This window comes from Suillus clintonianus, assembly GCF_016758775.1.
Source record: "Suillus clintonianus strain FC179 chromosome Unknown DEU56scaffold_13, whole genome shotgun sequence".
NCBI classification, from domain to species: domain Eukaryota; kingdom Fungi; phylum Basidiomycota; class Agaricomycetes; order Boletales; family Suillaceae; genus Suillus; species Suillus clintonianus.
Window position 1 is genome coordinate 395,292 of NW_024539237.1, and position 19,297 is coordinate 414,588.

Genomic DNA, 19,297 nt, shown 5'->3' on the forward strand with positions numbered 1-19,297 from the left:
TTCTACAAGAAAGAACGATGTTGTAGCAGCTTCTGCGAGGTTCTTACCGCATTATTCTTCTCTTCCTTCATGACGTTCGAGAACAGTTTGAATCCGGGAAGACCAGCATCCCCTGGAATCGATGAGCAGGCCTCCCCATGAGTTGAAATGAAAAGCGCACGTTGCAATTGAAAGGCCGCACTCTCGCTCGTAGTGATGTATCCACCACTCTGTCGGATCCGCTCTAGGGCGAAGGGGATCTCTTCTTTGTTAGAGCTGGAGACACCATCTGCAATCACATGTACATTGTACCCCGCCTCAATGAGATCTAGGGCTGACTGTAACACGCAAACTTGTGACTGAATCGAGATATGTTACTAATGAGCCAGTCGTTACAGGGTGAACTAACCTCGATGCCAAAGAGCACCACAGATTTTATATGTGGCCGTTCGTGGAGCAGGGCCTTCACTTCTGGCGTTAACATGGAGAAGAGTCCCTTCGCGATGGTAGCAACGAGAAGGGGCCCTAGGGAAGGCAAGTCGATGTCGGGGATGCTGTTTCCGAGGCCTTTCCTTTCGGATGAGTTCATTTCGGTGAGGAAAGACGCAGATGGGCCCACCTTTGGGATTCTGTTCCGTGACGACCACAGGGATCTCCAACACCTCGAGTAATTTATGTGAGCAAAAACACAACACGGCATGATATGTGTATAATACCTTTGCGACCTTGAGCATCTTATTGATCGTCAACACAAGCTCATCAATGCCGAATATGACATTCTCTGATTCATATCAGTGAATGACACGACAGTCAATTTCCGCAATTCAGAGCTCGTTCAGAATCAAGCGTACTGAAACGTGTTTGCACGTCACAGAGGAAGAATACAGTCTCCTCTGGCACAAGCTTCGCAACTGCAGGCATAGTTTCGCAGATATACGCTATTCAGATATTGTGGTAGCCATACGCATCAGGTAGAACAAAAGAATACTCACATACGCTGTAGTACAAGCTTGTGGTTGACACGAACGAGGTATTCGCGAATTCGCCGAACACCGGCTGAGTCAAGCTTCAAGCAATCCTTAACTTTTACATAATTTAATTTAATACTGTCCTTGAGCGCTAGGTAACGTCACGGTCTTCGCCTGATTTCGTCTCTTACATCTTTTCCCAACAGAGCCCCAGCTGAAGGTCACAGGTAATCACATACATCACCACATCGCCCAGTTCTTTCTACAGGCTCATCTGCCCACAAGTTCCTTCTGACAGAATGCCAGAGGAGTCAGGTTATGAACTTGAACAAGAGGGAACGGACTGTCTTTTCTTCTTTCGAGATTTGACACGGGAGACTAGCACTATCACTGGTTGGTTTGAAGGAGGCATGCGGCTGCGAAATTGTGTTGGAATAGCTGAGCGCTGAGCTCTTATGCGGCAGCAATTTCGTGAATATGTCGCTTGGATGTCGCTCCTCAACTCATAGCTGACCAGCTTGTTTCGGTTGACGAATAAAGCCAATAAGGTCGGATACTGTTCCGTGATGTTTTCATAATCACTCCCGAGAAAGTGTCAGAGCCTTGTGTTCGTCCTATAGCGCTGTCGAATGCTAGCCCATCCGGGTTCGTAATCTTCCTTATCTTCCATGCCTCTGTCAATTTCGAGAGTATTTCTTTGCTTGCGTGCGGTTTCTCTGCCGTCAAGAAAGTGGAATATGAAGTGAAAGAGGCTGTTTCCTAGCGAGTATAACTCATCACTGTGAACAAAGGAACTTATCACGGAAGCGAATGTGCCACGATTAGGCTCACGCAACGGTTCCGGGAGTACTGGTACACCAGCTCTCAGGGGACTCGTTCGGGGCACAAATACAGGCTGCGTGATGCAGAAATACACGAAGCAGCCGGGTCCTAAGCTGGCTACCATCTCCACTCGATCGAGCCTTTGCTGCGCATCCGCACTCCCTTGTACATCTTGTACGTCTCGCTTGAGAGCCGCAACTGATCAACCTTGAGCGAAGAGAAGCTATAGGAGGGTATCTCGAAGCGTATTTGGAACGCGTGTGCTGGACGCGGAGCCTTGATTCTGGACAGCTATAAGTATCATAGGTTTGTGAAAATGCAAAGCTCCTTACTTTGACGTCCATGAACCACGAAGAATCCAGCTCCCCGAAGACCGCATATTGAGTATCTCCCATCGAAGCGTCTATAAGGAATGATTTTTTGGACAACACGGACCGCCGGTAAAGCGTACCTTTGTTCTCATATCAAATGCCCATGATCCATCTGCGCTTCCCACAGATCCTACACTCGAACCTGCACTCGACAGTGTACACTGTGCGCTAGTCGCGTCTTCTCCGAGATAGAATTTCAGCTCTAGATTCTCCATCACCTTTATCAAGCGCGAGGTCAGCGTGAGTGCAAATGTTCCTGCACGGTGTCAGTGATATACCATAAGAAACGTCAGTGATCAACTTTACCGCCAAACTCTCCCATGTCCATATTCGCTTTGAGGGAAAGTGGTATGGGCACGTTGCTGATGACCGCGCTTTGTGGTGGTCTATACTGATAGTCTGCTAGAACGAACCGCCCCTCAGGAGGTACAAAAGATAAGGCATTGTCGCGTGTCCATTTCTGTAACCTGAAGTTGAGTCAAGAATCACTGTTCAGAGATGACGTCGTGCAGATGATATATTCGCAAGACCGCTCACCGCACACATGGATGAAACGCGCACTCTGTCATCACATTTGCATTCGTGAATGTCAATGTCAGGTCGGGTGTCCCGGAAAGTTTCGCATTGCTCTCAATTTTACCAAACACGTTGCTCACTAACGTCGTGCCATTTCTGTATTTGAACGGTTTTAATGGGAAAGACGGGCTGATATGAACTTCGAGCGTACTTGCCGACGATGCCTCGCATTTCTTCGACGACGTCAAAAAGGATCTCGTTGTGATTATGTCGAACCCCAGCTTTACGCCATGGTATCGGCGATGCAAAAGCTCCACTGGCACCATTTGACCCAAAAGAACCTGTGTTACCGAGATAATGTTATTGCATATTTCAAGCGTTGCAAATCAAATAAATGACTAGCCTCCTTGTCTCGCGCTTGGAACTCCTGGAGTAGCTGGTGATACCGAAGCGAGAAGCTTCGAGATTAAGGAAGGCGATAGTACTATATCGCTTAATGCGTTCGGTGAGGTTGTCAATGGATGTCCAGATGAATCGAGCGTTTCTTCGAGGAGCTGCGAGCCCAAGACTCTTATTCAATACGAGCAATTGCAAGTAGTGGAGAGCGTCTACGAACTTGGTATACAATGTCAAAGTTGTCCTTGAGAGTTGCTACGCTGACTGTGCCGAAATAGTCGTGGAGTATTTCAATGAAGGCGTGGAGAAAGGCGAACGCGATGAGAGGATCCGCTGATCGAGTACTGTCAGTCGGCGCCAGAGAATAACCAAACGTGCCGAGTTAATTGTCGTATGACCACTCACCGTCTCCACTGATGGTCGCAATGAATCTCATCTCGCCAACCTCGACATGGCAGCACGCACTGGAACACGATAGCTCTCCAACGTATATAACTGGGTCTACGCTACCCTCGCGTGGAGCCTTTGCTAGTGCGTTGTTTAACGCTTCGATGTGAAGCAGGGGGTACGCTGCCGGATAAGTGGTGTAACTGGACTGGATGATGGGACGTCTGTATGCGAAATCTTGTAATTATGGTAATCAAGAAACAAAGTTGGTGAACCATACCCCGCTGGGTCTAGGATTATGAGACCGTCGATAGCCATGGACGATGATATTTGAATGAACTTGCAACGGATGTGACCTTGCGGCCTCTTAGACTTGCAAAGCACTTCCGGAAAAGGATACCATTATATTGCCGAGTCCCGGTCAACTGGAGCCTTGGTGACCAGGGTGAGCAAGCTACTTTTGCTACAGTAATAACTTAATTACATGGAGATCATCTTTTTCAGGCGAAAACTCTGAGAAAGTGAGGTAGATGAACTTGATATGAGCTGTTGCTGTTGCATTCGGCGATGTGCGACTGATTAGAGTGGCACGGGCCGATGCCATCTATCCAACCCAACCCCGTCAACAGCACGGACGTGACTCTGCGAAGCGAACTAAAAATCCGAACTAACTCCGAAGTCTAATATCCAGTAGCTGTGATAAAAAGTATTCAATGGTGAGACTAGCGAACGGGATTTCTCGGGAATCGAGGCCACCGCGGGTTGTAGCACGTAGAGTGAGGGAGAGTGAGGGATATGATTGAACTTTGCGTGAGGATTGGCGCAGGCTGTTCGGTACTACTTTGTTAATGCCCAATAGCACAGTGGTCGCCCCTTGGACTGTTTTGAGATTTCGAATGACGTCTTACTAAAGTGGGTTTCGCTTATCTCCTCACGCTGTCTCTCGCAAACCAGTCCGTTTCTCTCCTGTCCTGCCATGTCACACACAACCGCGTTTCATGGCAGCGCAAAGGAGGATGTCCTCGACGCCCTCTACAACCAATTCACTATCGATGATCAGGGTCTCTTCAAGATCACTCAAACATTCCTCTCAGAAATCTCTGAGGGTTTGTCCAGTTATGGTCGTCCCATGGCGATGATGCACGTTTCCCCCGCTTTGCCTCTTGTTCCCGATCTGATTGTCAGATAGTCCGACCTTTGTTAAGGGCGTGCCAGACGGCTCCGAAACAGGGTATGTGGATCACCTCCCATATCACTACACCTTACTGAGTATCCTAGAACGTTCCTCGCCCTCGATCTTGGTGGAACGAATCTGTGAGGATAAAAATGCTACTATTTTTGTACTTGCCTTATGGATTGTCAGTCGCGTTTGCGAGGTCACTCTACTAGGAGACAAGACCTTCTCCCTCCGGCAGCAAAAATACAAAGTCTCCGAGGCGCTCAAGACTGGTGAGGTGACAACTCTTTTCGGTGCGGCCCTTGTCCTTTCCCTCGTTCCCTCCCTTTCAACATATTCTCAGACTATCTTGCCGACTCCGTGGACGCTTTCCTCACGGACACCCCCTCCCAAGGCCACGGCTCTCACGTATCTCACGCTGACGAGGACAGTCCATATGTTCCCCTTGCCCTCACATTCTCCTTCCCTGTGGAACAATCTGCTCTCGATTCTGGCGTTCTCCTCACTTGGACCAAAGGTTTCTCTGCAAAGAATGCCGTAGGAAAGGACGTCGTAAAGCTTCTTCAAGACGCGTTTGACCGGAAACATATCCACGTCAAGTGTGTAGCCCTCGTCAACGACGTCAGTCAATTTCCTTCATCTGCAATTTTCATCAGATCTACGTCTCCATTTTGCACGTGACCGTACATACTGATGAGAGGATTTCCATGACAGACTGTCGGAGCGCTTCTTTCGCGAGCGTATACATCTGGAGGATGCATCCTGGGCGCTATTTTTGGGACAGGAACTAATGGGGCATATGTCGAAGATGTCTCCAAGATCACGAAATTAGGCGAGAGCCCTGCCGTCGCTGCAGGTGGTGAAATGATTGTGAACACCGAGTGGGGTGGTTTTAACAACTCCGTGAATTAAAATCTTCTTCTTCTATCTCATCACCCTGATTACTCACGGTGACCTTCCAGCGATCTGCCTTGCCAACAACACCGTATGACAACAAGCTGGACCGCGAATCTATTAACCCACGTTTCCAAGCCTTCGAGAAATTCATTTCGGGAATGTATCTGGGGGAAATCGCCCGAAACGTGATTCTTAGTTTGATTGATGCCGCTCCGAAACCCCTCCTTTTCGGAGGTCGGTCCTCGGCTCTACTGAATAAGCAATGGGGACTGGACAGCGCGGTTCTCAGCGAGATCGAAGAGGCATGGGAGGGTCCGCCAGAACAAGGTGCCCCACAGGCCCAAAAGGAGGAAAAGCTGTTGCGGATACAAGGAGTACTGGTGCAGCGGCTAGAGATATCCCCACCTGATATTTCCCTTGAGGATGCAGACGTTGTCAGGCAAGTGTGCAATCTGATAGCATCGCGGGCTGCTCGTATGAGCGCAACGGCCGTAGCAGCTATACTAGTCCATACTGGGCGTGCACGGCTGTGGGACCACGGTGAGCAAAGTTCTGACGGGCTGAAGGACGAAGGCAAAAGAATCGGCGTCGGGGTAGATGGAAGGTAGGAGAAGAAATTTCTCTGTGGAGTCCTTGCTAACGAGGACGCAATAAGCTTGGTCGAATTTTATCCCAACTTCCAAACCAAGCTGCGAGCATCGTTACGGGCGCTCGTTGGTCCCGAAGTGGAGAGCCGTGTCGACATCGGCATGGCTAAGGATGGGAGCGGTGTTGGCGGTAAGTGCAACGAAATCAGTCCTTTTATCTCCATTCTGAATGTGTTTAAGCCGCCCTCTGTGCGCTCGTTGCGCAGAGACAGAGTCAGGCCAACCACACAAACGGAGCATATGCGTACGATCCCGAAACCATGAAGGTGTCGGCGCCCACAGAAGTTGCGTACATTTCCTCCTTGTCACGGTGAGAAGCATGTGTGTGCAATTAGAAGACAAACGATAGGATGTATAATGCTGGGCAGTATTCATTTATGTATCGAATCGGTTAGACTGTTGCTGTTTTGCTAGACGCTTGTATGTTTTCGAGTCTGTAACATATACGTACGTTCAAATTATCAAATGATTTCTTATCTCTATCATAGCGAGGATTCGGTGGATTCATCATTCCATAAGTAAGCACGCTGGAGTTCTCATAATCAATACATATTCTACCTTTTGGTGTAACGGTTATGAGGCGCGGCAGCTGATTACTTTACACCATAAATCATATACGTTTCGGTTGTTTCGAGTTTTCGGTGTAGTTTGCCAACACAATGGCACTTAAATTGCATCTTCAAGCCCATGGTTCATAGAATAGGCGCCACTTGCACACGCGCAGACACTTCGGTTTGCTCTCGGGCCCTTGGTTCTCGAGCCTAGCCAAACCACCGCACTCCAACATGGGACAAACAAGAACGGGACAAGTCCTTGAGTCTGATCATGAGTTTCCTCGTCGTCTCAGTATCATCATATGCCACGTACGAGTTCGATCGTTCTGCCCCATACAAAAGGATACCTTGCCACGTCCGTATTTTGCAACCCCATCCGCCCATTACACCGTCACGCCTCTGATTGTGTGCAATGTCTTCGACATCGACACCGCATCTTGCTCGTCAAGAAGACGCCCTCAAAAGTGTAGACTCGCGGGGAGCATGCCCTGACAAACCATGAGTGAGGTCGACAATGTGATCCGCACTGAGCCATGCATTCAAGTTCAATACTCGTGCCGGGTCCAAACAAGCTAGGCGCGCCTTGTCAGGGGGTATCGGCGGTAGCCCACGATATGGAAAGCACCAAAAAAGAAAGAAAAAAAAGAAAAAAAACTAGGCGCAAACGAACTTGTTCACCGCCACGAGTATTGCACAACATGGAATTTCTCATAGAAATGGTCTGCATGTGATATGAAGACCCTTGCGAAGAGTAATGCCTGTGCGGCGGATACCGGGCTCCTTCGACGTTTTACCATTTACCCAATCACCGTTCCACGATACTTCCTTCACGACGGATTATTGGCCGAAATTGGATCGTCCTTAGGATCGTTCAGTCGAGACTCGAAGAGTCCAGCAAGCATGAGAATGAGACGTCCTTACATAAATCCCTTATCCGCCTTATCTGTTGGGCCGAGAGGATCCAAGACACGACTACGTATCTGAATCTGCGATAACTCTCCCTAGATTGGATGACGGTCACCCTTACGCTGGCGGGCTTGGCGGGGCATGAAGTGCGGTGAAACCAAGGGGCGCCGTCACCGGAGTATGTACGTACATCGCCCCGTCCGAGTATGTCCCCCGAAAAGCTGGCGAAAGAGTACCTCGCGCCAACTTCTCGTCACAATCCGCATGAATCCGTCGCGCCCTCAGGCTTCGAGGCCTCAGGCCCCAGGGTCCATAGTTCGTCACATGTGGGCGCAATCGAACCACAACGAATTATCGACGAACGGGATGTGGTGCGACTGTGTCCGACGAGATTGTAATTGTCCGACCTACTGGTATTCATGTATTAAATGGGGACCGAGCGTATCAGTTGTTGCCGCTGTAACAATGGAGCATCAATGAACGGACGCGGATGCCATGTGATACCAAGTATCGGAAGTTCGTAACACGCAGCATGCTGGCACATGATTCTCCGATGCGGGGTTATGCGGCGCAGGGATTTCAAAATCATCTCTTGTACCAGTGGGCTGTACCTATGCCTTAACGTTCAGGCCTGCTCTGGCTGACAAGTGGATAACGTAGATCAGTGGCGATTTTTTGTGTCTGGAACAAAAGTTGCTCGTAAACAAATCGTAAACCTTGCGTAAACCCATTTCATTCCTTGAGATTTTCCCGCCTTGTTATACAATCGAGGACAGCGCATGTCATGTGCGCGCGCCGGTGCCTCTGTATGTATTCAGGTCAGGATGTACAAGTGTATGATGTATGTATGATATATCGCCTACTTCACAACGTACAAGCGAGAGTACAATTCGTATTTTGATTGCGGTGTGTGTAGGGTCGAGAGGTCGGGTAATGGGGAATGGCAACATGAAGCTATGCCAAGGAGGGCGACATCGAAGGGATGCGAATGCAAGCGATGGCACCGCGGGCGGTAGGTGGGGAACTGGTGGAAAATAAAATGCTAGTGATAATGCGAAGACTATGCAGGAGACAGAACAAGCAAGGAAGGCGCATCGACGTCTTTCTCGTGTGTCGACGATGAAGCGATAATAAGATAACGACAACCCTACATGAGCGGCGCCGTGTCAACCAACATATAGCCCAACCCCTCATAAAAAGAAAGTACATGAAAGGACTGGCTTGAGCTCTGAGGCATTTAGTACCCGTAGCTCGCGCGGCCAGAGGTGGCAGCCGCTGCACCCTTGGCAACCAGATTCATGTTCATGCTGATCGGCTGGCCATTCGTGGCCACGCCGTTAACCGCTACTGGTGGCGGCCCTACTCCTGGACCGACAGTCGGTCCCCCCGGTCCAATGACAGCGCCTCCAACGAGGGCAGATAACCGCGAGATCTCCTCACGCGACGAGACGAGAGCGGACGTCAACCGCTCGTTCTCAGTCTGAAGATACTCGACCTTGGCCTGCAATGACGCAAGCCACGCCTTTTTGCGCTGTCGGCACTTGAGGGCGGCTATGCGATGACTTAGTAACCTAAAAGGAGATGATCGCTAAATAAAGGCAAACCTTGTCTATTTCGCTCAAGGAAGTTGCGTCGCTTTTCTTCTTCTGTTTCAGGCTTCTTTTGTTTCCGTCCCCCGGTGTTCTGAGATGGTGGCATGTCATCATCATCCTCATCCTCCTCATCCTCCTCATCATCTGTAGAAGCTTTACCATGACCATTGGTGCTGACACTGGTTACAGTGTTAGCACGTGCGCGTTTGACGGGAGCAGACTGCTGCTGAGACTGCACACGAGCCGTGGGAGCAGGTTGAGGTGGTGGACTCGCAGCATCATAAGACTTGCGCTTTGTACCACGCCTCCCATTGGATGCATTCGCCACGCTATTAGCACGTGCTTGTGCTTCTTCACGTTTCGTGAGCTCCTGATGAGCTTGCGAAAGCAGATATAAACCATTTGCAGCAGTACTAGCGGCAGAGGATGCGCTGATGTAAGGAGGGTCATTGTTTTCTTGATTGGCAGTGATGGATGTGGATAAATGAGAACTCGTGGTGGGAGCATGTGTGACAGAACTATACTGTGCTGACGAAGAACCAAGGACACCTGTGATTGCACTAAGGGTGTTTGGCGTTATAGTCGCATTTGAATTAGCGCCTGCATTATTGTTCATAAGCGCAAGGAATGCGGCGGTATTCGGTGAGGGAGGGGGGAAGGATACTGGGCCCCCGACGAGGGGTGTTAGACCTGTGCCTGGCGTCAATCCCGTGCGGGGAGTGAGGCCGGTGCGGGGGGTCAATCCTGTCCGGAACGAGGTGTCAAAAGGCATATGTGAGGCGGAGTCTGAACCCTGCTGGGGGCCGGCTAGCATGGCGGGGGAGAGGGGACCAGCACGGAGTGAATTTGCGAGAGATGAAGAAAATTGCCAACCATAGCTTTGATCTGTGCTTGGAGATGCTATGGATGCCAAAGGGGGGAGTACTGGTCTTGGAGAAGCCGACCTACCATCCTTTGAATGGGGGTTAGAAGCAGCAGAGGTTGGTCTGTCATGATGAGATTTGGATGAAGCTGGACTTGGAGAGTCACGTTTTGAACGTGGAGAATGGCGAACATGGGAGGGACGGGAGAAGGATTGTTCGAATGGGTTTGGTTCGAGGTCAAAATCTGATCTAGTTTGCCTTGGAAGGGGTTTGACGTCAGGGGAGTTGGATGTATCACCGTTTTTGGGTGGAGTAGAAGACATGATGACGATGACGACAATAGGACGTATTGAAACAATCAGCAGACTTTGGTTGTACACCGATGACGACACTGGTCACCGCCGCTGCGGGCGCTCGCGCTAAAAAGATTTGTTTTCGCTACGGCGCGAAGCCAATTGCTCCGGGTATTGATTTGTGGGCCCGTGCGTTATTCGTCCAATTTTCTTGAGGAGAAGTCAGAAAGGAATGACGACGTCTGACGTAGTCTCGTGTTATATTGAACTTGAATCGGAGTTCTAATAAACGCTCGATAAACGCAATCATTTATTTTGGCTACTTTTAGCAGATCCGACACGTCATTTGTCATAATTGCCCCCTTTCCCTTCTCTTCGTCCATGCGGTATCACCGTCGTCATCATCCATAACAGCGAGCTCGACCGTTATTTTACTTATCGTCGTTATCCTATACGACTTTCACACGTGGCACTCAGGGCATTCGTCATCGTCCCTTTCAAATTATCTTTATTACATATGATCCGCACAATTTACCCCACTTCACCTCAACCACGCCGGCGCCTTATGACCACCCCTTGACCACCACAATCTTAAAATGGGTATCCTCGGCCTTCCTCCTCTTTCCCATCCCGTGCTGCACACTCATCTAGGTAGTTCAGTAGCACATCACGATACATTTTACGCCCTTTGTATACTCCAACATCTTCAGGCCAGCTTCTTATGGCGCTTCCAAGCCGATCAGCCACTCCTCGCTCCCGAGCCAGTTCCTCGATCTTGAACAAGTACGTGCGGATACCAAAAACGATGGCTCCTGTACGAGGAAGCCGACGCAACGTTTGCCGCTCAGATCGGAGTCGTAGTGTCGATGGCGCGAGGTACGATGCAGGTTTGGCGGCATGACCGTGTCCATGTAAAAACGAGTCCTCTGGTCCGTTCGTCGATTCTGACCAACCTAATTCCTCTGGATCAACTTCGAAAACGCACTCTTCCTCAACGTCCAGTCGCGCCTCACTGTCGGCATGTGCCACGTGCGACGGCTTGCAAGTTTGTATAAAATAATTATTTCGAATTACCGGCTTGTCCACCGGCATCCGTTTGAAAAACCTTTCCATGCTGGTCTGCAATTTTTCTTTGACTTGTCGCACACGCCGGTATCAGCGTGACTCATAACAGCAAATAATAAAATGGGCTTACACTGTGGAACATTTCCTGAAATATGAATATCGTCCAGGGTCATTCCGATCTTGTCCCGCATGCGCCAGAAGCCTGAGAAGACGCAAGGGTGTTAAAAATAATCCTCAAGTTCTCTGTGCACACTTACCTGGAATGCAGATCGCCCCTGCCTGGAAGTAGTACTTGCCATCTGTGCCTGTATAAAAAAACGTTTTGAGGTCTATTTCCCAAGCTGGTGTAGAAGCCCTATACCCTCGATCATAAGTGCCACATCTTCTTGTATACTAAGTGCAGCAGGTCAGGAATGTCAGACACAGTGTCACGGTACTCACAGCCCTGCAGTGATCCTCATCGCTTCCTCGCCCATTTCAACACCGTCCAGACCCTCCAGAACCCCCAAATCGAATTTCTCTCCTGTCTCCACCGCCTCGATGGTTCGCACGGGCTGTTGATGTCCCCAAGCGAGCGACACACCACCAATGGACGGTGCTGGTACACCATTTGGAAGTCGTGTTATTCGGAAGCTCGAAGGGTATCGCCGCGGAAGGTATTCTGCGAGTTCATAGACGAGCTCCTTCGCTGTGACTTATCAGCAGAGATTCAACCCTTCCATCTCATGGAGATCACACACCAGCCCATGCGCCACCTTGGACTTTGACGGATTCGTCTTCTCGAGCGGGAAGAACGCGTACGGCATCATGCCCACGTGTGCGAACGCGGAATTTACGCACGCTTTGCCAGTGCGAGTAGGTTGAGTCTAGCTCGATCCATTCAGTCCAGGGCATCGTGCGAATACCCATTGTGATGCTGCATTCGACAAAAATCATTAGCCGTGAGTTCGGTCAAGGGAACACAAAATGATGCACGAATCATGTTCAAGGATGCTATCCACTCGCACACCAGCACGCGGACCCGTACGCCACCCTTTGGGCAAATAAAGAAACAGGCAGAGCACTTACTGGTATTCACCCCGTCGGAATGGCCTGTAAGGAACTGGGCGCACATCCTTCAGTGGGAAGGGGCACGGATCAATTTCGGGATATTGAAATTCTTCCGCGGTCCACTCTATTAAAGTGAGCGTCATCACATACACCGGAATCGTCAAATCATACCGCCCAGTTCCCTATTCTTGTTCACCTTCTTATCTTTCTCGGGGACGGGTGATGTATGAGCAACATTCGAGGATGTCACACGACTCTTTCTCGACTGGACGAAATTGTACGTCACAACAATGGCCGCGGCGGCAAGGAGAATAGTAGGCAGTGGTCCTAGAGCACGAAACTGCTCTACGACAACTTTGCCAGTAGCGAAAGCAGAAGCGATAAAAATCATGCTTGCTGAGCATTCAAGTCCTAAATAAGTCAAAGATGGGAAGGGCGTTACTTGACTCACATAAGCGTCTCTAACACTAAGCTCGATCTAGGCTCTCGATGTCACACGAGCTCCACTACCCTCGATCTGTGCCCAAGTTCCAGAGGAAAGGGTCGAGGAGAAGGTCATTCGTACGTATTGTTTTTATAAGGTAGCGGAGCAAGATAAGGGTGTCAGGTGATTGGGAAACAGTACGGGTGCGAAGAGTCAATCTTATCTCAACGGGCCGCGTATAATTGGTGCTTCTTGGGTCTCACACTGACCATTTCTTCAAGGATGAAAGAAATTGTGAGCTGAACATATGCATTGTTTGAGGCTTTAGTAACAGTTGCAACTTCACAAGCTTTTTGTTACGAGAGGGCCAAATATTGATAGGCTTGAATTGTCTGCCTGCGAAATCGGGTTGATACAGTGTCTCCCGGATAACTTTAAATGCAGCAATGTTCGGAAGCAGAGCATTTCAACATTAAAGTAGATATCGAGGAGAATGTAGAAATGAATAAATGGAACAACGTTAGCGTTGTTGTACAAATTCGAGCCTGTTCCAACTTCCAACCCTTTCGTCGAGAGTCGGAATGAACGTCGGGATCGGCAATTCCCGGCCTTACCTCCGCTCGCTGAAGTCTACTCTCGCGTTCTTTGCAGCATTATTTGTGGGTAGCCAACGCGTGCCTCTAGTGTCTCAGCTACTCGTGTTATTTTCCGCCTTTCTCTAAGCCATGGCATCAAAAGCAGCAGCAGTAGCTGCAGTTGTAAGTCTTACTTTTTTCGTGCTCGGTGGTGCTCACCACCACTCATCTTCGTTTCCCCGCTGACAGGACTTTACCCGTATTTACTCGACACTTGGGCTCGGAAAAGGCATGAACTGCAACTTGTATAACGCACCAGTTGAACTGATAGATGTTTTCCGTTTGCAGATACCATCGCCGCTCTGCAGGCATTCCGCAAACGACACGGCGACGCTCAACGCATCCAGTCGCAGTATGGATCTCAACCTACCACCATTGACCTCGCACACTACCGCTCCGTCTTGAAGAACAAGGCAATTGTTGACGAGGCCGAGAAGCTGTTGAAAGAGTTCAAGGTTGTTACTTACGACGTAACCACCCACATCAAAGCCATCGAGACCTTCGAGGCCAAAGCGGTACGACCTCTATGCGCTTAAGGTTATGGTGCCGTGACCAATTGTCTTTATGACCAAACGCAGGTTGAGAATGCTAAAGCGACCGCCGCTCAAATCGACGTGGAACTCAAGGAGTTGCAAGCAACGCTTGCCAATATCGAAGAGGCTCGTCCGTTCGAGGACTTGACGGTGCGTCTTCTCTCCATGGTTTTGGAATCTAGTCTGATTTTTTTCTGGTTTCCTTAGGTGGAGGATGTCGGCAACGCCCACCCACGGATACTGGAAGCCGTAGAGACCATGGTCAAGAAAGGCAAATGGACTGTACCAGGTATGCTCATCGTCTCATCTTATATTTTGTTTCTCTTGAACAATGATTCCAGGTTACAAGGAGAAGTTTGGCGACCTTTCGTTGATGTGAGCTATTGCTGTAATCTACTTAGAGCATTGCGCCACGTTCTCTGTGATGATTGTGTCCTGAATGCTATATATGCTGGACAGCCTACACTTGCTCGTCCACAAAATCCTACTAAGTTGTTTATTTGGACGGGATAAGATTGAGAGTTGCCTAAACGCGGATAAGCAATAAATGAAGTGGACTGGCTGACTACGCTACCAGTAAACTCAAATGACCAGAGCCGCTCCTTCTAGGAAGTCGAAGCCAAAGAGGTCGAGACTCGGCGAGAGGCAAAACATACTTGTGATGACGTAATCATCCAGTTATCGCGGTGTGGTGACGCACCGCCTTCAAAGCTTGAAGCAAGCGCTTCAGACGTCCACACCTTGCTTTGCGTTCACATTGTTCAAACTCAAAGCTCAAACTTCCACAATGGTGTCAAGGCCACCGTCGCCCACTTTAAGGACAGAGTTCCCGTCGACGGGGACAGCATACTTTTCTGCACCCTTCGAACGTTTCATACGAGACGAGACAGGCGCTTTCACCTTGCTAGGCAAGTTTTTTTTACCCTCTCGCCATAATCACCCCAGACCCTGACCTGCATGTTGCGATAGATACCATGGAGACATTCTTTGACTCTCGGCTGGACTTACTCCAGCGGCAGATACAAAAGCACAGCGACAGATTAAAGCTGAAGGCTGAGGAAGCTTTGAAAAAGCGCGTGCAATCAGGCGATCTGCTGGCAGAGAATTTCGACCGCGAGGTCAAGAACTTCAAGCTGAAGGTGCGTTCGGACTTTGTGGCATTCATTGTAATTCAACGCGTCGATTACAGATTTCGGGCCGCATGCAGAATCTAGTGGAATCATGGCATTCCGCCAAGGTGGTGAGGACTCGCGACAAATTGTCATTTTTCTTCGGCGTCATGTCCCTCCTCGTGTCGGCGTTGTTGTTCGGCTTGGCTCCACAGTACGCACCCTCAAGAGTTCCACGCGTTTGGTAGTGACTGATGTCCTGTATGCAGATGGATCCATATATCATACACAGTGCAGGGCTTATATCTCCTTCCTCTCCGTGCTTACACATACAAGAAGCGATCATGGCATTATTTCCTTTTCGACCTCTGCTACTACGTCACCATCCTCAACTGCATCTACCTGTGGTTCTTGCCATCAAACGCTGTGCTATTCATGGCTTGTTATTGTTTATCACATGGCTCGCTGGCTAGTGCTGTTATCACGTGGAGAAACAGCCTTGTTTTCCATGACACAGATAAAGTCACATCGTTATTCGTGCATATATATGCACCGTTTACGTTCACGGTGATCCGGTCGGTCAAAGTTTATCTTCTTCTATACGATCTATTCATCACTTTGGACAGGCACTTCTATCCGAATGCAGAAGACAGATTCCCCGCGTTGAAGGCACTCCCATACCTCGATCCAGTCCGTGCTCTCCTTATGAGCGGTGCTATATGTAAGCTTCATGTTGATGTTCTTGGCGACTTAACATGACTGGCCGTCTAGATCTCTCCTGGCAGTTGATGTATTGGAAATTTGTACTAGTAGACCGTCGAAGCAAGATTGCATCTGGCCAGCGAACGACGTCGTTTTCTTTCCTCCTGAATGACAAGCGTAGTGCCATTGGGCGAGCTTTGTCAATGGTTCCTCCACAGTACCGCGAATTCTCTTTCATGGCGGGGCAACTCGGTATGTAGAAGTTTGATGTTACACTTGATGACAGCTCAGCCATGCTAATTTTCCTTTAGTCTACTCTCTCCTGACTGAACTACCTGCGGTCTTTCTGTTGTATGATAGCCCTGTGTGGAGTGGAGCATTCCTTATCTCGATATTCTCTGTGAGCGTCTGGAACGGTGGGGGTTTCTATATCGAGGTATTCGGTCGCAAGTAAGCATCCTCAGATCTGGGTCTCTCGCACAGGAATCTGACTTTTCTCTCTCGAAGGTTCGAGCGCGAATTGGAGGCACTCCGAAAGGAGCTTGCAGATAGCAGTAACAACAACACCAACAGCAGTCGCTCTGGCAGATCAAGCCCCACATTTACGGATGTTGAATCGAGTGCCAGTTCGCCATTACTAATGGTTCAGAGGTTGCCAGCTACTTCCCTAGACGAACTGCTCTCGGAAGCCGACTCTCCTGACAAGGATAAGGAACAATAGGCATAATGCCAACGGTTGTCCAATTCTCCTGTATTTCTCAGTGTTTCGGAAACGCTTTGGAACGCCACATATTGCGATTCGTTGTGCTCCCTAATATATACCCCAGTTATCTATCACAGGTTCTACATACTACAATTACATACATGCGCTTTCGTTGCTTTCTTTCTGGCGTCTAATCCGTAACGTTAGTCCTTCGTTGTCCGATGTCACTACTAGAATCGAAGTTCTCCCATCGAGCTCCACTTCGAATCCACCCCGAAAAAGGCCGACCACCCCCTAGCAAACAATTTTTCGCAGTCTGGTACTGGGTCATGCTCTCCTTCACTTGATAATAGGTCATTGTTTTACTACGTAGCAAGCTGTGAGTGATAGCCCGCTTGTTGTCCTGGATTCTTACCTTTCAGGAGGCAGGTTCTGTATGCTCCTCGTCTGTCTGTACAGTTGAAACAAAGAGACTTTGGAGAGCCTGGGCCTTTCGAATGTCCAAATATTGCATGAGACAACTTGCAGACGGAAGTTAATTAGCTCCTTACCAGAAAATTATCTTGTAGCGATGTTTTGGAGGGACGCCTCGTTTGAGGCCGTTTATCAGTATCTCCTGCGGTGATGGCGAGTCCGCGACCCAAGTCAAAGCTAAGGACAACCCAATTGAGAAAGACAGCGGAAGCACACATGAACATATATCTACATTCATTGCACGATCTTTGAGCAGGTGAAGAATGCTCTTGTGCCGACCTTGAATGGACGAACACAACCGACGTGAACTGGACTTCCGGTCGACTCAGTTTATATCCCTCTGGAAGGCCTGTGTAAAGCATTACACGTTTGTAAGTACATTATTTCTTTACATTCAAACAACATATATACCATAAATATCTTGCAGACGCCCCCAGAATGCTCGTTCACAATCCGACTTTACAACGTCATGTAGATCTTGCGGGACTTCGCCAATGATGATCTTTGTCAAGTAGATCGGGTGAAAAAAAGCAGAGCCCAAAGCGCCCTGTATCCCAAGTGCGTTCCATCGCGCTATTTTGTCACTGCAAGATAATGACAACGTTTGAGGAGAGTCCGCACGCCCGGGCTTCGTGCGGAGAACTCCAAAAAGGGAGTAATTATCGCGCCCTCTGGAGGGGGCGTTTGGGGCCAAAGGAGAAAACACTGCGGAGTCCTTAATCGCCGCCATTTCCTCATCCTGGAAAGCAGCAAGGAACCGCATAGAAGCGTCTCCACCTTGACATTGATCGGTTGAAATGAGACACGTGCAAACATACAAGGTGCTGGTATTTCTCACAAGGGGGTGTTGATATGTACATGATCATGTGGACGCCGTCTTTAAGACGATAGCGCCCATCTGTCGTTTTGGATATCCATGCAGAATGCCAATGCGGTCCATCAGATGCCCTACCGATCTCTTCGATCAACCAACGGATAGCACAGCGACGAGCGAGAACTTCTGCATGGCTATCGTGTACAGCCTCGCCTTGCATGGGAAGCTTGTCCTTTGGAAGGCACTTGCATCCTGTAGCTAATGCGATGATCTTTGGCTGAGTTGACAAAGGATCAGACGAAGTCAAGGCGATCGCAGCTAGAATCGTGAAAGTTCCTCTCGGTAGCTTGTGATTCAGGGAAGCATACTGCTTCTGCACTGCATGAATGAGGGCCGTATCCTCATCTGAAAACATGCAGAGATCGCCGCAGTACTGGTTTCTTCTAGTTTCTTCTGCGTGGACGATCAGAAATAGTTTGATATGATCATTCCTTCTACAAACAAGCACAAATATGCCGTAAGATCGGCCCCAAATGACTGTCAGGCTATGTCAGGTTCATCATCATGACGGTTTTTTTCAGCCCTCAGCCCCACGGGCAAGAACAGCTTCACCGAGGGACATGATGATGCAGGTTCCACTTATCTATACCACGCCACATCATCCTACGATGGAGCTTCTGGATGGTACATAACTCTTGCAATTCAAAAGTCCCTCAATAATTAACCCACTCCCATCTACCAAAGCTTGACCGTATTTTGATCGCGTAAAATCAAAATGAATCCTTTCCGAAGAAACGTGCATCATGATGAACGGGAACGCACATCTTCTGGTCGTAGATTTCGTTTCTTTAGTAGAGACAAGAACAGAGTCGCTGGGGGATACAGTAAGTTTGTCATAATGTAGGCAATTACCGATATGTACCGAGTTTAATATGCCCGTGGCCCTTCTGCAGAAGCGGCGCTTTCCAATCCTAGGACATCCAGACAGGGCAGGAAGCACGCGAAGCAAGAACTTCGTGCCATGGTTAGTCTACGTGTCTTCATTTCCGTCGCTTGTTGTCATATCTTGTGATAGGGAAGGGAGAGGGAAACCCATTTGCCCTTCATGACCAAAGTAAAACGTGCTCTTGGTATACGCAGCACCCCTCGTAATAAGCGAGAATCCAACAAGAGGCAAAAGCGGCGAGCGGCACTTCCGTGACTGCAAACATAGCGCATTGCATTCGGTGGCATTGATAGTCCTTCCAATACATAACGATAGGGTCGTAAAAGTTCGTAAGATTCGTGACGTAATATGATACACACATGTTTTTTTTTTATCTCTTGTACAACAGAGCAGGGCTCAGAGGGCGCAGAGATGAGGATACACCAGGCATCGACAAACAGACGAGTGTAGCTGCAGTATGAATAGATTACCGGG

The 19,297-nt window shown here is 49.1% G+C and overlaps 9 protein-coding genes across 9 annotated transcripts; 4 read left to right on the top strand and 5 right to left on the bottom strand.

The window, feature by feature from the left end:
• Positions 1-2: 2 nt before the first annotated feature.
• DEU56DRAFT_730180 (Isochorismatase-like protein) lies at positions 3-900 on the bottom strand (the record flags this gene model as incomplete). The annotated part of the gene is made up of 6 exons (XM_041348148.1): positions 3-112; positions 161-338; positions 389-546; positions 599-641; positions 696-760; positions 831-900. 6 exons carry the CDS (start codon positions 898-900, stop codon positions 3-5), a joined length of 624 nt encoding a protein of 207 aa, XP_041212027.1.
• A 986-nt stretch (positions 901-1,886) lies between these two features.
• Positions 1,887-3,757, bottom strand: DEU56DRAFT_730200 (clathrin adaptor mu subunit; the record flags this gene model as incomplete). The annotated part of the gene is made up of 10 exons (XM_041348150.1): positions 1,887-2,052; positions 2,102-2,172; positions 2,221-2,396; positions 2,447-2,607; positions 2,678-2,812; positions 2,868-2,972; positions 3,056-3,210; positions 3,273-3,385; positions 3,458-3,663; positions 3,720-3,757. The coding sequence occupies 10 exons, from the start codon at positions 3,755-3,757 to the stop codon at positions 1,887-1,889; spliced, it is 1,326 nt and encodes a 441-aa protein (XP_041212028.1).
• Positions 3,758-4,281: 524 nt separating this feature from the next.
• DEU56DRAFT_783965 (hexokinase) lies at positions 4,282-6,642 on the top strand. Its single transcript, XM_041352180.1, has 9 exons — positions 4,282-4,579; positions 4,629-4,670; positions 4,718-4,753; positions 4,803-4,909; positions 4,960-5,237; positions 5,331-5,519; positions 5,579-6,117; positions 6,169-6,290; positions 6,341-6,642. Exons 1-9 carry the CDS (start codon positions 4,416-4,418, stop codon positions 6,472-6,474), a joined length of 1,611 nt encoding a protein of 536 aa, XP_041212029.1. The 5' UTR covers positions 4,282-4,415; the 3' UTR covers positions 6,475-6,642.
• Positions 6,643-8,857: 2,215 nt separating this feature from the next.
• DEU56DRAFT_730280 (uncharacterized protein) lies at positions 8,858-10,398 on the bottom strand (the record flags this gene model as incomplete). The annotated part of the gene is made up of 2 exons (XM_041348156.1): positions 8,858-9,171; positions 9,225-10,398. 2 exons carry the CDS (start codon positions 10,396-10,398, stop codon positions 8,858-8,860), a joined length of 1,488 nt encoding a protein of 495 aa, XP_041212030.1.
• Positions 10,399-10,690: 292 nt separating this feature from the next.
• On the bottom strand, positions 10,691-13,276 carry DEU56DRAFT_783971 (uncharacterized protein). Its single transcript, XM_041352181.1, has 10 exons — positions 13,257-13,276; positions 12,935-13,201; positions 12,655-12,879; positions 12,502-12,607; positions 12,174-12,349; positions 11,875-12,121; positions 11,795-11,826; positions 11,691-11,738; positions 11,564-11,635; positions 10,691-11,504 (listed from the first exon to the last, which is right to left on the bottom strand). Exons 3-10 carry the CDS (start codon positions 12,872-12,874, stop codon positions 10,960-10,962), a joined length of 1,446 nt encoding a protein of 481 aa, XP_041212031.1. The 5' UTR covers positions 12,875-12,879; positions 12,935-13,201; positions 13,257-13,276; the 3' UTR covers positions 10,691-10,959.
• Positions 13,277-13,448: 172 nt separating this feature from the next.
• On the top strand, positions 13,449-14,603 carry DEU56DRAFT_783979 (ATP7, subunit D of the stator stalk of mitochondrial F1F0 ATP synthase). The gene is made up of 6 exons (XM_041352182.1): positions 13,449-13,665; positions 13,732-13,771; positions 13,831-14,057; positions 14,121-14,225; positions 14,283-14,364; positions 14,417-14,603. The coding sequence occupies exons 1-6, from the start codon at positions 13,633-13,635 to the stop codon at positions 14,452-14,454; spliced, it is 525 nt and encodes a 174-aa protein (XP_041212032.1). The 5' UTR covers positions 13,449-13,632; the 3' UTR covers positions 14,455-14,603.
• Positions 14,604-14,725: 122 nt separating this feature from the next.
• Positions 14,726-16,693, top strand: DEU56DRAFT_108503 (uncharacterized protein). Its single transcript, XM_041344588.1, has 8 exons — positions 14,726-14,983; positions 15,045-15,214; positions 15,265-15,398; positions 15,454-15,759; positions 15,811-15,905; positions 15,956-16,138; positions 16,198-16,336; positions 16,394-16,693. Exons 1-8 carry the CDS (start codon positions 14,863-14,865, stop codon positions 16,605-16,607), a joined length of 1,362 nt encoding a protein of 453 aa, XP_041212033.1. The 5' UTR covers positions 14,726-14,862; the 3' UTR covers positions 16,608-16,693.
• DEU56DRAFT_108387 (adenosine deaminase/editase) lies at positions 16,387-18,574 on the bottom strand. The gene is made up of 6 exons (XM_041344587.1): positions 17,902-18,574; positions 17,475-17,840; positions 17,296-17,412; positions 17,141-17,240; positions 17,005-17,079; positions 16,387-16,954 (listed from the first exon to the last, which is right to left on the bottom strand). The coding sequence occupies exons 1-6, from the start codon at positions 18,290-18,292 to the stop codon at positions 16,780-16,782; spliced, it is 1,224 nt and encodes a 407-aa protein (XP_041212034.1). The 5' UTR covers positions 18,293-18,574; the 3' UTR covers positions 16,387-16,779.
• On the top strand, positions 18,539-19,127 carry DEU56DRAFT_783985 (uncharacterized protein). Its single transcript, XM_041352183.1, has 3 exons — positions 18,539-18,761; positions 18,831-18,901; positions 18,953-19,127. The coding sequence occupies exons 1-3, from the start codon at positions 18,653-18,655 to the stop codon at positions 19,076-19,078; spliced, it is 306 nt and encodes a 101-aa protein (XP_041212035.1). The 5' UTR covers positions 18,539-18,652; the 3' UTR covers positions 19,079-19,127.
• The last annotated feature ends 170 nt before the right edge of the window (positions 19,128-19,297 follow it).

Coding starts and splice junctions, on each gene's coding strand:
- DEU56DRAFT_108387 (XM_041344587.1), bottom strand. CDS start 18,292: ATGTTTTCAGATGAGGATACGGCCCTCATTCATGCAGTGCAGAAGCAG. Junction 17,841..17,901: donor GTACATATCAACACCCCCTT/GTGAGAAATACC, acceptor ATCAATGTCAAG/GTGGAGACGCTTCTATGCGG. Junction 17,080..17,140: donor CGCTACAAGATAATTTTCTG/GTAAGGAGCTAA, acceptor GACATTCGAAAG/GCCCAGGCTCTCCAAAGTCT.
- DEU56DRAFT_783971 (XM_041352181.1), bottom strand. CDS start 12,874: ATGATTTTTATCGCTTCTGCTTTCGCTACTGGCAAAGTTGTCGTAGAG. Junction 12,350..12,501: donor TTCCGACGGGGTGAATACCA/GTAAGTGCTCTG, acceptor TGTCGAATGCAG/CATCACAATGGGTATTCGCA. Junction 11,827..11,874: donor ATGAGGATCACTGCAGGGCT/GTGAGTACCGTG, acceptor TGCTGCACTTAG/TATACAAGAAGATGTGGCAC.
- DEU56DRAFT_783965 (XM_041352180.1), top strand. CDS start 4,416: ATGTCACACACAACCGCGTTTCATGGCAGCGCAAAGGAGGATGTCCTC. Junction 4,580..4,628: donor GGTCGTCCCATGGCGATGAT/GCACGTTTCCCC, acceptor ATTGTCAGATAG/TCCGACCTTTGTTAAGGGCG. Junction 5,520..5,578: donor GGGGTGGTTTTAACAACTCC/GTGAATTAAAAT, acceptor GTGACCTTCCAG/CGATCTGCCTTGCCAACAAC.
- DEU56DRAFT_783979 (XM_041352182.1), top strand. CDS start 13,633: ATGGCATCAAAAGCAGCAGCAGTAGCTGCAGTT. Junction 14,058..14,120: donor AGACCTTCGAGGCCAAAGCG/GTACGACCTCTA, acceptor GACCAAACGCAG/GTTGAGAATGCTAAAGCGAC. Junction 14,226..14,282: donor GTCCGTTCGAGGACTTGACG/GTGCGTCTTCTC, acceptor TGGTTTCCTTAG/GTGGAGGATGTCGGCAACGC.
- DEU56DRAFT_108503 (XM_041344588.1), top strand. CDS start 14,863: ATGGTGTCAAGGCCACCGTCGCCCACTTTAAGGACAGAGTTCCCGTCG. Junction 15,215..15,264: donor TCAAGAACTTCAAGCTGAAG/GTGCGTTCGGAC, acceptor CGTCGATTACAG/ATTTCGGGCCGCATGCAGAA. Junction 16,139..16,197: donor TTTCATGGCGGGGCAACTCG/GTATGTAGAAGT, acceptor ATTTTCCTTTAG/TCTACTCTCTCCTGACTGAA.
- DEU56DRAFT_783985 (XM_041352183.1), top strand. CDS start 18,653: ATGAATCCTTTCCGAAGAAACGTGCATCATGATGAACGGGAACGCACA. Junction 18,762..18,830: donor CAGAGTCGCTGGGGGATACA/GTAAGTTTGTCA, acceptor GCCCTTCTGCAG/AAGCGGCGCTTTCCAATCCT. Junction 18,902..18,952: donor AGCAAGAACTTCGTGCCATG/GTTAGTCTACGT, acceptor ATCTTGTGATAG/GGAAGGGAGAGGGAAACCCA.